Raw genomic sequence first — 14,343 nt, 5'->3', positions numbered from 1 at the left:
GTGGAGTTGGGGTTTGAGGGTAGGGGGGATTTTAGTATTTGCAAACTTTGCAGTGAAGAAAAGGTGGCAATTGAGTGCTTGAAGAAAGTTAAAAAGTTGCTCTGATAAAAATGTTATAATATGATCAAAAGAACTCTAAGGAGGAGATCCATGCATATTCTGTTGAACCCTGAGATGTGTTCACTTTAAAAATGGTGGCTTTAATTTAATTTATTTTTTTTATAAAAGGGGGTTGGGGGTGCTTAGTGGGGGCAAAGAAAAATAGTACTTTTTTCAACTCCATTATTGTTATAGCTTTCATATTTGTTCTAGTTATCATCTTCTCAAAATGCTTTTGAAAGAACTTATACTGGTCAAATGGGAGGGTTAAGTTAAAATTGAAATTATTAAAATAGGTTGAAATAAAAATCGGGTTGGTTCATGTCCCTCTCAAATTTATTTTGGGGCTCAAATAAGTTAGGCTAAAATCCGGGTTGGCTCATGACCCGTGCCTAATTTGATCCGTCTAATCTCAATAATTTTAACATATTATCATTTACCTTTTCTAACCACAATTTGAATTTCAACTCAAGAAAATAAAATAAAATTACAAATGGATAGATTAATACTGAAAGATATAAAATGGATAGTAATTCATATCTTTAATATGAGAACATACATTATACCAATGCAAATAAAGAGCTTTAAAATTGGTTGAAATTGGAGATTAAGTTTGGCTCAATTGAAGATTCTTTTAAAAGGAAAAATTACTAGAAAAAACACTTTTAATAAATAATTACTGATTTTAGCGATATTTTTTATTTATTACCATTTATAGCAATATATAACAATATTATGATATATATACTATGTATTAAAAGTGAATTATGCATGCAATATAAATGTATTATAAGTATTTTAAAATATATTATACTTGTTTGGTAAGAAATTGATACAATGTATTATAAGTGTATTAAAGTATGTGATAAATATATTATCCATGAATAAAACTTGTATTATATGAGTTTTATAAATTATTTCGCTAATATGTATTAAAATTGTATTATAATTGTATTATAAGTGTTCAGTAAAAAAAAATATTATTGCTATAAATGATAAATATTTTCTTAATGTAGTACATTTATGTAAATTTCCCCTTTTAAAATGGGTTATGACTTGAATGAGTTGAGATTGAACCCAATACAAATTATCTTAATCCAACCCATAAAAGTTTGGACGGATTACACAGATTATTTATATTTGGGCTCATTTTGACACCCGTGCTACAACAACTTAAAATAAGAGAATTCATGTTTAATTAATACTTATTAAGTTGCATGCTACGAATAGAAGTTTGTTAGAGTTTTCTTTGATCCCACTCACAAAAGGATTTGAACTTTTTATTTTATGTTTTTTCTTTGGTTAATTTTCCTTTTGCCTAATTTCTCCTGCATGATTATATTTATTTGTTTATATAATAAGGTCACTTTTGAAATGGGTATGTGCACATAGTGTGTTTTATGTTGTTATGCAGTTCTAACTTGATACTCATAAAACAGATTTTGGAAAATAAGCTCATTCAAGGATATTTTTTTCTTCCAACCAAAGAAAGTAAAATCAACAACATACCTCTAGTCTACAAGTCTGGAAGAATAAAGTGTACACAAATTTTACTTCTACCTCAAATGTGAGGTAGAAATGTTGTTTCCAATAAACTCAGCTCAAGGCAATCAAAATAAAGAAAGTTATTCTGGTGATTAATTTCCTAAAGATCAAAAGTTTAAATGTTTCTGTATCTACTGAAGATATAATTAACTAAATAAAAAAAATAGTATATTATTTCTCTCAACTACAATTAAAGTGATTTCATAATTAACATGATATCAGAATGCACATATATCAATGAGATTTTAGAATACCGGCAACATCAAGGTATAATATTGGTTATTTTTCAAAGATAGGGTCGAAAAGTATGAGAAGAAAAAATAAAAAGGCAGGAAAATTACATAGAGTATAGATCTAGAGGGGGGAAATTAAAGGAAGGTAATAGTGAATACTATTCATTCAAGTAGTTTATGTACGTACTTTTTGGACTGTGGTGATGACATGACTCAACAGAATCTAAAAGGGCTAGCAATCTCAAATAATTGGAACCAAAGATGTACATTAGTTCATCAGCCACATATATATGTACACGACCAAATGTTCCAAAATTCAAAAACCTTATAATATGCTAGAGATTTGCCCAAGGGACGATTATTCAAAAGACAATATGTATGAGTGATGGCAGAGCAGGGGCTAAAAAGAAAGCTACTACTAGTCTATCTTTTTTCTTTCTTTAAATTCAATGTCAGGTATCTGAATTTTAACTATATTAAATTCATGTATTGTATGGTCCATTTTTTGAGACAATGTTTCCAACATATATATTTTTCATTTTCAAGGACTCTAATGTGAGATCTCTCGTTAATAGGTGAAGAAATTTTGAATCATCCCAAACACTACTCATATTGGTAAGCTACTAGTACTAGTCTAGTATATCGTCTTTTCTTTTTTCATTTCCTACCTAGTGTCAGATATATCCACATTGGGGGACGACTAAATTCGAATTCACTTATTGTAGGGTCCATTCTTAGGGATATCTCTTCCAACAAAACTTTTTCTATCTTTTAGGGATCAAACCAGAAATTTCTAATCAAGGATGAAAGAATTATGAACCATCCAACCACTACATATATTGGTAAGCTATACTATTACTAGTCTAGTATATCTTTCTCTTTTTTGTTTCCCACCTGGTCTTAGGTATACCCGCATTGGAGTCGACAAAATCCAAATTCACTTATTACATGGTCCATTTTTAGAGATACCACTTTCAACATAACTTTTTCTATTTCAAAAAGCCTTATGCTCGAAATCTCTGATTAAGCTATTAATTCTATGTATCAATGTGTTCATGTTTGCCTTTTGACTAGTGCTTGAGAAAAAGAAAAGTAGTGGTGGGGTTGTGTCAATTATCTACAAGGACTTGATATGACAAAAGAGAACTGCAAAGGCTGTGGTCTCTCTAGCTACTCGTGCACAGAATCCTTAACATGTGCATTGTTCAAGAAGTTTCTTAGTGATTGAGGTTTTAGTTACCTGCCTTTTTCAGCTAAAAATGTGGACAGTAATTTCTGTCAAGCAGTCTCTTGATTGGTGCTGACAATTGATCAGAAATCTTCCTCTTAGTTACCCCTAGCCCAATTATTTATCTTGATGTTTTAGGCATCAAGGACAAGCTATGCTACATCTAGTTTTTTTCTAACATAGTTTTTTACCTGATGTTCGACATCTATTTTTATGGTGCAATTAAGTATGATTTACATAGAAAAATCGACTTTGAGGAATAAATTAAGTGTTTTCTATAAAAATTGTCACAATTTTCAGGGGACTTAAATTTGAGACATTTGATTAATGATGGAAGGGTGCTTACAAATTTAATACAAACTTTGATGGTTATTGATAAAATTAAGGCGAAATTAGCTATATATTTTCTTCTTTGGAATGGCTTATATACGGTAGCAGAGTCACCTCTATCAAGAGATATTAAAAAGTTACATTATGTATATAGGTAAAACAAAAAATTATGCATCTATATCTTGTTGAATGATCCCTTTAACTTATGTGTTCATTGATTTATATTTTGACTCCTCATAGTTAGAATTCTTTACTGCATATGTGAACATTTTGCACTTGTGACTCCAAAGTTAAACCTCATTGCAATTCATCCTTCATAATTTTGGAACAATATCTAGAGATAGATTCAAGATTTAAGTTTTATAAATTCAACCTTTAATGTTCTTAGCATTAAACATATTATATTGAAAATTATGGATTAAATGTACCATTTATTGCAATTATCATAAATTTTTATACATAAATTTATATTCCGCGTTGAAAATTATGGATATATCATCCCTCGTTAATTTTTAGAAATTGAAATTATGTCCGAACATAACTTACAATATATTATGATACAAAAAATATAAACTTATGTCCCGTAAAAATATTTTTTTATTAGTAAAGGAAAAAATTAAGACCAACTCAAAATAGGGGCAAAAGTGGAAATGACCCTTATGAGTTTAAAGAGATCTCGCAAAGAACTGTTGGATAATCAGTATTTGGCAAAGCAAACAAGTAAATTATCGTGGGTAACTTATAGAAATTCCACTAGTTTAGGAGTTAATTACTTAGATATGAGCTAGTTTACAATATTACGAATTTTAGTAGATTTTGGTGCTTCAGAATACATGTATCTCGGATACATATGGTCAAAGTTAGGTGTAATTTGTTCTAGATACATTGTATTCTAGTGGATTTACATGTATCTGAGATACATAGACAAATCTTACTCGTCTCCTTCCCATCTCGCTCGCCACTCTCCCATCTTGCTTGAGTATTTGATATTCCAGATACATGCAAATCGCATCAGATACATCCAAAAAACATGTATCTAGATGTATCTGACTTGAAATTTGGTATAAATTTATTAATTAGTGGCATAAAATATAATCAAACTATAGAGAGAATTAGTAAATATGATAGGAATATTTGTGTAATTAGATAGTTTCTCCTATTCTTGGCCATTAGTTTTCAAACCCAAAGTCCTACAACCCGGCCCAACCCTCTCAACTGGGAGTCCATTAGTTTTCAAACCCAAAGTCCTACGACCCGGCCCATCAAGTTGAAGGACCCGAACCTGTAGACCTCTTTATGCCTACAGAGCAAAATTTAAATCTTTTCAAATGTGGATCCAGAATTCAAGTATCCTGACAATTCTTCTTCTGCTTGAGTTTTCTTCATCATCAAGGAAATCCCTAAATCGATTATATTTATCATTAGCATCAGTTTGATTTCGAGCTTCACACAATTTTATTGCGGTAAGCCAATATTATTATTTTTCGTTCTCAGTTCAGTTTCAGTAAAACTGGGCCGAATTTCTGACATTAAATGCTAGATTACTGTTGATTTTCTCAGTTTAATGTTCCTTGTTATGAACAAAATTCACCTGTTAGATGTTAATTTTTTCTATTTGTATAATAGTTGCATTCAATTGTGATTGTTTAGAATATACACAATCAAATTATGCTTACAACACTCAGTCTAGTAATCAATAAAGTGGAGGTCTTAGGTTCAACCCATCTTATGTGTTCTTGGTGGATATAGTTACTTAGTACGTGTTGCTGGTGGGAGTTGACATCTATGCTGGTGAAATATGGTAGATATCCCGTTTAACTAGTCAAGGTGATAGGTATCCTGTGTGCATACACCACGATTATCAAAAAAAATATAAACTATGCATAACTAAGGAACCTCTATGATTCAAATTGTGTTGTTCTAAATTTTGGAGTTTCATTTGATTATACAAAAGTGAGTAGAATCCTTAGGAACTTTTGGTTTAAATATTTGATGTATGTTATGCTTAACATGGAGATCAGTGCTCTCGCGAAATTGATTATTTTTGACCCATCAACTGAAATTGGATATTCTTTGGTTCTACAGGGGTCATTAATCCAGAGTTTTGAATACAGAAAATGGATGCAAAAGCATTGGCAAAGTCGAAGAGAGCTCATTCTTTACATCTTAATAAGAAGCATAATCTACATCACGCATCTAAGGGTTCTTCTGCTGTTTCTGGCACCTCTGCTGGTGATAAGAAGGTTTCTGTTAAGCAAGTTAAGGAAAAGCCTAAACCGAAGCTCCCCTCGAATTGGGATCGATATGAAGAACAACATTCTGATTCTGAAACTGCGACCCAGGAAGGCACAAGTAACACAAGTGATGTGGTCGAGCCTAAAAGTAAAGGAGCAGATTATGCATACTTGCTTTCGGAGGCTAAGGCTCAGTTTCAGTATTCTTCAGAGAATGTTTCTTTTTGTGATGATATTTTAGATGGTAATGCTTTTATCGCAGAACTTTTAGTAATCTAGAATTGTTTTCTGATGCTCAATATTCTGCTTTGAGAAAACTGTTGCTCTCTCAAACTCAAGTTGGCCATAAATGGTTTGTAAATGTAGAACAATAGCCTTTTTTACTGCTATTCATTGCCTGGTGTTTGATTACTAGATTCAGGTTAGTTAGTTCGAGCGGAGGGGGGTGTCAGGGGTGAGGCAAAATTGGAGCAGTCTCGCACAAGTTTAGATTCAGAAACATAGTTACAAAAGTGATTGCGTCAATAATTCAACATTTAAATATTATCTTCGCTGTACTTTGTCTAAGTTGTTGATTCTTTTTAGAAAATGTGTTGATTCAGGTTCGTTGCAGCTTAAACGTATTGCTTATTTTTGTTACACTACAAAATCTTCGCAGACTGCTGTATTTCCAAGTCTTTCTGCGGCCCTGCCAGTCTAGAATTTTTTGGTCAAAATTATAGTGCTGACTCAATATTTTTTAGACTTTTATCAGGGCCTAGGAGCATTACTCTCTGCAAAAGGGCAAAGCAAGTTATCGTGGATAGCAGAAGACAATTTTGCAATGGAAGATAAGGCACCTCCTCCCACTAAGGTGATTTTTCTACTCTCAATCCATGGGGTGGTCTGTCTCCTTTACTCTTATTTTCTGTTCTTGTTTTCTGGTATTATAAGGAGAGCAATATGGGATGCTTTAACCATTGATTTATTACAATTTATCTCCTCTTTCAATGCCACAAACATTTAGGTTAGACTAGAAACATCTAACACTATGATAATATTAACGACATGTTGAAAACATACTGCGATGTTAGTTGACAATTCAGTCTTTTCTTTGAAATTGTGTAATAAGTAAATGATCCCCTTGATTCTGTTTCTTAATAGCAAAACCATGGGAAGGAACAAATGATCTGTAACCTTTCTTATAAGTAAGCAAATATTTTATTCCTTAAACAGCCCTTCATTATATTTATAGTTACTTGAACTTAGCTCAACATTTATCACAGGATCCACATTAATCAGTGGGTACAGATGAATCAAGTGAAGTATCTAAGTCATATAGATTTGACATGTCACACTTACTCCTTAAGCCAAAAATACAGGAAATTTTATTTGAGCCTATGTACTGGTTCAATTTGTCCTTTGAAATAATTCTGAATCATCTCCTTCATTACCCAAACTATACATACAGAAACACCGTTGCCATGAGGGCTTTGGTTCAGTAGTAAGGAAGCACTATACATGATGTGTGAATTGCTGACTGGAGCCTGGTACTAAATGTAGTCAGGGTAGAGGGGTGGGCTCCTCCTGTGCTTCAAACTTGTGACTGAGGTTGGGCCAACTAACACAGGACGTTTTTCGGTTATTAAAAAAATGAACGTGTTCCATATACATCTACTTTCTTTTTCCACCCTCCCTTCTTAGCTGTCAGGCCAACTAGCACAAGTCGTCTTTTTTTCTTGTTGATCTAGTTCATCCCTGTAAACCACAACCACAACCAACACTAGTTGGAGCAGCTGGCGGGGAAGTTGGTGACTGATTTGGGGCTGACCTTCACAGCATGGGACTCTTGACAGAGGCAGAAATCTCGATAACAACTCGGTCCGCAGAAGCAGTGGTCTCTGGTGGGGACACCTTCTTGAACATTTGAAAAATGGTGGTCAGTGACTCGGTGGAGTCGGGTTCAACAGGATCTTGTTGACGTAGTCATGATCCATATCCTTGACAAGCCTGCCCATCATCCCCTTAACGTCTTCCTTCAACTTTTCAAGGGCTTTCGTTGTTGTTGTATAAAGACGCTCCAAAGCATGAGGTGACACTGGCAAAGATTCTTCAGTCTGCGCCCTTATTTTTTTGTTGGTGTTCTTTCCATTTTTCGTTAAGTTAGGTTTTGTATGGCAAGAGTAGTGTTTGTGGATGCCATGCATTTTTAGCTGAAGGAAAGATGACAAACCGGATGGAGGAGACTACTCGTTTTACCAAGGGTTCCACTACTAACCAATGTTGGTTGCTCCACACGACCACACCTTTATTGGAAAGGAAAAATCCATTTAAAGCCTTACATTAGCTTCCCAAAATCCCCTCACCCTACCACAGCCATAATAACACTTGATTACTAAATTCTTTAAAACATGATTATCATTTTTCATTATTAATTTCCTAATATTTGATAGGCTAAAGGAGACTGCTTTGGCTTCCCAAAAACCCCTAACCGATCCCAGACAAATTTGATTTTGTAAAAGATATGTTTTGCTTGCTTAACCTTTGTATACACTGTGAACGACGGGTCAACCAAATACATTTCTTTACTTACACTTTTTACTTAGAAACATAATCAATGTTTATTTTAGATATCATGGTCTGTTAAAAATAATTTTCACATTATTATTATTTAAACAAATTTGTTTAAGTATGAGGCACTTCATAATCCTCTTCTCACATAACATCGAAAAAAAACTAGTAATACCGGGAAAAAAAAATTCCTTGCAACATGAAATTAAAAGATTTTAGATTACTTTGGCTTCCCAAAATCCCCTCACCCAAACACAGCCATAACATAATTACTCTTTCTTAACAAATGTGATTAGTGATTGGTTGCTTTGGCTTCACAAAAAACCGTAACCAATATCAGCCAGATTTTTGCTACTATACTCACTATTGAATTGTGGCGATCCCATTTAAAAGTCTTAAGCTATTAGATGGGAGATACTTTTATTTATTTATTTGTTTTGGTCTTGAACAAACCTCCTGAAGTGCAGGCTGGTTTTCTTTTTTGAGCAGCACATGAAGATATTTTAGTTTTTGACTGATGATAATATTTGAACTCAAGCTCTAATGGCATGTGAAATACTTTACCATCTTACCCAAAACTTTAGACACTTGATGAGGTGACCTAAATCTTTTTAAGCCTCTTTGGATGCCTTTTTACTCCCAACATGTGACATACATACCTTTTTAATCTGATTCTTGAATAAGTTCATATAGACATATATACCTTAACATCCTCCAGACCATATAACCTACTTTCAGTGAATCAACAGGGTCTGATTTCCTTTTTAAACCTGATTCTGGAATCCACACGCATGTCAGACCATACAGATAGACTCCTGGCAAGATTTACCTAAAGGATTAAACTTATATCTTCATAAGTCACCAAGACTTATTTTTGAATCCAATCCACCTGATAGTTGGTGGGTTAGTCTCAGACCCTGCTGATTCACTGAAAGCAGCAAATAGAAACAGAAGTTGTAATTTGAAGGAGGGGTGTATTTGCATAACCTCCAAAATCAAGCTAATATTGAGGAAAACCCACTCCTTTACTGTATGTCTCTATAACATGTACCTTTTGCGATACTAATATTTTCCAACTTGCCATACAATGACTCCTCTTATTTACAAAAAGGATAATATATGTCAGAATTTTTCTTGTATGCATTAAGTTAACTATGCATTATTAGAATTATTAACCGTTAGTGTAGCTGCCTTATAAATGAGTGCAAAAATCCATCAGTCTTTCAGTGAACTATCAAATTAGACATGCGTTATGCGTTTTGGATCAATCAGTTGACAGTAAGACTATCCAGCTGATGAAGGCAAGAAAGGTGTTTATGTGTGAGATACTTGCTCACTAGCTATTCTTGATGATTCCATATCACTTAACATAATATGTTTAGTCTTTCTTCTGGTGATGTTTATTGAAGTGAACTATTGCTTGTGTTGATAGCAAATCATATTAATGGCACGTCTAATCCCTTTTTCCTGGGAAGCAATAGCATCTGTTCATTGCTACTCCTACACCATTTTTTTTTAAAAAAACTAGTCCTTCTCTGATTTGTGATTTGGTTTGTTATTTTCCTTAAATGTTGACGTACCCCATCTAGATTGCTAGGCTACCATGTGGTCAACTCAATGATAACTATGTCACTCTTGTATTTGCAGGCATCATTTCTTTCACTTGATCTGCAAGCTCTTTCAGAGCAGGTTGAAAGAGCAAGTCTACAAGAGAGGCTTTTCATTGAACCAGATCTACTTCCTTTGGTACTGGTATGTAATGTATCTATGATTTCCTTCTATGTTGTATCTCCCAAAATTTAATGTTGGTTAATGGTTATATACTGGAAACATGTGGCATTTCATTTAATTAAGGTGTGGCAATGTGTGTTTTAACAAAAAGGCATGCAAAATGAGCTTTGAGCTTAAAATGAATTTTAGACCTTCTGTCCAGAGCTATCGTACGGTAGTGCACCTAAAAGCATTAAACTGCACCAGCATATATGATGCAGATGAATCATCTAATAAAATAGGTGGTTTCCTCTCCAGCTAGGCAGCTACTCCACAAAAATTTATTATGTTGCTAATTCAGTGTGCTAAAATGGCGTAAAATGATTTCATGTTTTATTTAGCATGTAAAATTGGGTATGTGTGTTTCATTATTGGGTGAGGATTGTGAGAAAAGAAATCTTGTGTCTGAATTGCATGAAAGTCAATTTTACTGAAATAACTGGAGTTTCAACTTATGAGGTTTCATCCTTGACTGTCGGGCCATTTTATTGTTTTGTGGTGGTTTGAGAATCCAAATTACTGATCTAGTTATAGTGAGGTTTAACCAGTGTTGTCAAAGGCGCGCTTAAGCCCTGAAGCAAGGCTCAAAAAGTGTTGAGCGTTTCGCCTCGCTTTATGTGTGCTTCTGTGTGGTCATCAAGGTTCTAAGGCAAACTTTCCCTTGCCAATGAGCCTCTTTTGAAGAAGTGACACTAAACAATTGATATTTCACTTTATCATACTTTTTGTTCAATTTCTTTGGTCATATATTTGTCATTCATGTTTATAATTATTGGTCTTGGACTAAACATATATATTTGTATCTTTTTCTCCCTTTGCGCCTTTTTTCATTAAAGTCCACACTTTATTTATGCTCTGCGCTTAAAGCCCCAATGGACCTTAGAGCTTTTTTGTGCTTTTCACCTTTGATAACACTGGGTTTAACTAACAGCAATCCTTCCATGACTCTCAAGCTATTCTTTTTTGTGAGGCTTTGAGTTCTAAGCAACTTCCTCTTACACAGCCACACAATGAGCACATAGCAAATTATTTATTTCGCCTTTTACTAAAGAATACTGTTTGCTCATTGCAGATAGTAGCATATGCTATCCCACAAAAGAAATCCTCTTTGCTCTGTAAAATAACCTTGTTTTCTTATGTTTGGTCTCTTTGGTATGTCAACTATAGTTCCTTCTCAGTTTATTAGGATGTTCTGCTGTCACAGGATGCCTTTCTAAACTATCATTTCAAATTGAACCAGCATTGTCTCGATTCGTCATTTCAATTTGTAGTTTGTGGTGAACACTAAAATTTTGGTTGTTGTCATGTTTAGTGACTGCTCGAGACCTTGATGTATGTGACTCTAGGCTGTCCCTTCAAAATCCATCACATTTGGAGTATACTATATTTTCGGAATAGCCTGTACCTTTTTCATCCTTCTTGCTAAGATAAGATCAAACATGTACTTTATAGTTAAGAATGATCAATATTTTTGTAAAATTTTATTTTGTGTACTCCTGTAGGATTCTTTGTACTATCTTGTAATAAAGTCTTGTACATGTACTTGGTGTGCATAACTGGCAGAGCGCTGAGGAGTCGCAACCAGCAGCTAAAGAGAAACATGACAACGTTCTAACTTCAAACAATAGTTCAACAGCCGAAATAGACTCCAATTCATTAACCTCCACTAGTGTCTACAAAAGCAACGAAAACAGGCATCAACATTCTGAATTCTCGTCTGCATTTAAGGCAGCAGCTGCAGAAGCAGAGCTGGACATGCTTCTTGATTCAGTCACTGAGATTGGAATTTTTGAGTCCACAATTGTAACTGACCAGTCTATTCGTCCTTACCCCGTGACACAAGCAGAAACACCAACTCCATTATCAGAAGGGACTTCATCTATGCAGGAGGTCTCCACCCAGCCCAAGAGAGGCCGTGATCTGGCCAAACCTGCCATATCAGATATCAGTTTGGACGATACACTGGATGACCTTCTCAAAGAAACATCCACTGTGACTAACAAAAACGACCATTCGCTACCTAATGAGGTAAACTCCATTGCTGGTCATACATCCTTTGCTTCTCAACCTGTCTCCAAGTCTCAAATTATCGATGATTTTGATTCATGGTTTGACGCATTGTAACTGAACCCAAGATTGGGAAGTTATTTTTCCATGTTAAACTCCAAAGCGCAGCACAAATTATCTAATTCTGACTGTTAGCCTTCTACAGCTCATGTTAATGCAGAAAAAAAAAATTATGTATTATTTTTGCAAGATAGAAAATAGAATAACTAAATCCTCCGCAACTGAACTTTGTGTAACTCTTAACCAGCAACCAAGCGAAAAATGTTTTTCCATTGGTCCAAAGTCCTAAACCCCTATATGTTTAGTCTTAACAAAAGTTAATAGCCTCAAACAATTGCAATTTTACTCTTGACATTTGATCAATCAATTGGAACCGAAAAAAATTATATATTTGACTCCTACTTAATTTGAAATTGGAAAATAATTTGTTTATTGTCTCCCATAAAAGTTGACCTGGGCTCATTTTCACCCATTGGAACTGAAAAAATTTATATATTCGACTCCAACTTAATTTGAAATTAGAAAATAATTTGTTTATTGTCTCCCATAAAAGTTGACCTGGGCTCATTTTTCATCCATCGTTAATTGTTTCCTCCCGTACTTGCTTTTTATTATTATTGATTTGAAAGTGTTTGTTAGGTTTTCTTTTCCTTCCTTCCTTCTATTTTAGTTTGGCAGACAGCGTTGTGGAAAACGTAACTCATGACACTATTTAAGAGTAGACCCATGAAGAAGTACTAGTCAACTTAAATAAATAGACTTAATATGTTTTTAATTTATTAATTGATAAAGTTGTTGCTAAGTGATCAGAGAAAAAAGTTACTTCTAATTTATTTTTTTGTGAAATGCGAATAAAAAGTAATTAGGTTCACCTAAATTGAAACTGAGATAGTAACTAATTAGGAAACTAGATCAAATACAACCAGTAACGGGCATTTTTCTCAGAAGCCAAACATAAGCCACAAGCCAATTATAGGGATCAGAATTCAAATTTCAATATATTAACAGGTTTAAGTCTGAGGATAGAGTTTTTTCTATTGATAGTAAAAACTTTCTACATGAAAATTAATCGAGCTTTAAAATGAAATCGTGTGGAAAATCATTCATAATTGTAACCCCAAATTATAAAATTGATTCTAACTTAACTAATCTTACATTAAGTAAACTAATTTCAAGATTCGAGAATTTAGTTTCCATATCTCCCAAATTTGATTTATTTCCCAACGCCAAATTAAAAAAAAAAAAAAAAAAGTAGAGACAGAAGAGAAAGGAAAAGAATTTTACTTCAACTATTAGTCGAAAACTACTACTCCCTCTGTCCCAAAATACAAATTATTTCATATAAATTGGAACAGAAAGAAAAAAAGAAAAGAGAAAAAACTCAAAGCCACAAGGCTCCAGCCTTTTTCAATACAGGAGTCAACTCGCCGGTTATATGAGCCGCCATAATCCGATCCAAACCACCAAACAACTCTCCTCCGACGAACACCGCCGGAAACTGCAACTTTCCGTCGTCTTTCCGACCATCACCCCCGGCGGCGACAATAATTTTCTCCAGCTCATCAACAACCTCATTTTCATCCTCTTCTTCGATTTCATAAATAGCAGGATTGGCTCCGAGACAATGAAGTAAACGTTTGACGACGTGGCTCATACAACAACCTCGTCGTCCCACAACTATAACCGCATTCTCTTTAACGACGTTATTCAACTCCTCTTTCGAACCTTTAACGTACAATGATGAATTACTGGTACTTACACGATTGTCTATTTGGCTACGATCATTTGTATGAACTCGTTGTGTTATTGGTAAACATGATGATTTGTAAGGAAGTGCTTGTTGCATCATGAATAATTAAAAAGAGAGAACAAATTTAGCTAGATGATTTTTCTTTGATTTGAGTATGTTAATTAGATATTGTACATAGGAAATATCTATATATATATTGTGCAAAAGTTTGTAGGTAGGTGGTATGGGCAAAAAGGTAGGGTGGGTAGTGAGGGGGTAAGGGTGTCAACGGCAGTTACGATATGTTACGCGTAAAATAAGCTGTGGCTTACGTTAAAATATGTCATCACCTGCCTATGCTCTTGTGTATCTAAGTGGGTACCATTTGCTTACGTTCTTACTCACATTATTTTATTTGGTTTTTTTTTTTCGATATATGTATTGGGATCTAATTAAATTTGAATTCATATATTGTGACGTTCATTTGCGTGGAGCATCACTTCCAACAAAAAGAAATTTCATTTTCAAAAGGTTAAATTTGAAACTTCTGATTAAAGA

General features: G+C 34.0%; 2 protein-coding genes across 2 annotated transcripts; one reads left to right on the top strand and one right to left on the bottom strand.

Annotated features, from left to right (window-relative positions):
- The first annotated feature begins 4,774 nt into the window (after window positions 1–4,774).
- Window positions 4,775–12,200, top strand: LOC129893247 (protein ECERIFERUM 16). Its single transcript, XM_055968759.1, has 5 exons — window positions 4,775–4,898; window positions 5,521–5,913; window positions 6,413–6,522; window positions 9,867–9,971; window positions 11,553–12,200. The coding sequence occupies exons 2-5, from the start codon at window positions 5,553–5,555 to the stop codon at window positions 12,111–12,113; spliced, it is 1,137 nt and encodes a 378-aa protein (XP_055824734.1). The 5' UTR covers window positions 4,775–4,898; window positions 5,521–5,552; the 3' UTR covers window positions 12,114–12,200.
- Window positions 12,201–13,321: 1,121 nt separating this feature from the next.
- On the bottom strand, window positions 13,322–13,985 carry LOC129892077 (glutaredoxin-C9-like). The gene has a single exon (XM_055967622.1). The coding sequence runs from the start codon at window positions 13,903–13,905 to the stop codon at window positions 13,438–13,440; it is 468 nt and encodes a 155-aa protein (XP_055823597.1). The 5' UTR covers window positions 13,906–13,985; the 3' UTR covers window positions 13,322–13,437.
- Window positions 13,986–14,343: the final 358 nt, after the last annotated feature.

This window comes from Solanum dulcamara, chromosome 6 (genome assembly GCF_947179165.1).
Source record: "Solanum dulcamara chromosome 6, daSolDulc1.2, whole genome shotgun sequence".
In the NCBI taxonomy this organism is placed as follows: domain Eukaryota; kingdom Viridiplantae; phylum Streptophyta; class Magnoliopsida; order Solanales; family Solanaceae; genus Solanum; species Solanum dulcamara.
The sequence above is the reverse complement of the archived record's forward strand: the minus strand, read 5'-3'. Positions and strand labels throughout refer to the sequence as shown.

Bases quoted from the DNA above. Each gene is read 5' to 3' on its own strand.
- LOC129892077 (XM_055967622.1), bottom strand. From the start codon at position 13,905: ATGATGCAACAAGCACTTCCTTACAAATCATCATGTTTACCAATAACA.
- LOC129893247 (XM_055968759.1), top strand. From the start codon at position 5,553: ATGGATGCAAAAGCATTGGCAAAGTCGAAGAGAGCTCATTCTTTACAT. The intron at 5,914-6,412 runs GTAATGCTTTTA...AATATTTTTTAG, and splicing joins TTGTGATGATATTTTAGATG to ACTTTTATCAGGGCCTAGGA. The intron at 6,523-9,866 runs GTGATTTTTCTA...TTGTATTTGCAG, and splicing joins AGGCACCTCCTCCCACTAAG to GCATCATTTCTTTCACTTGA.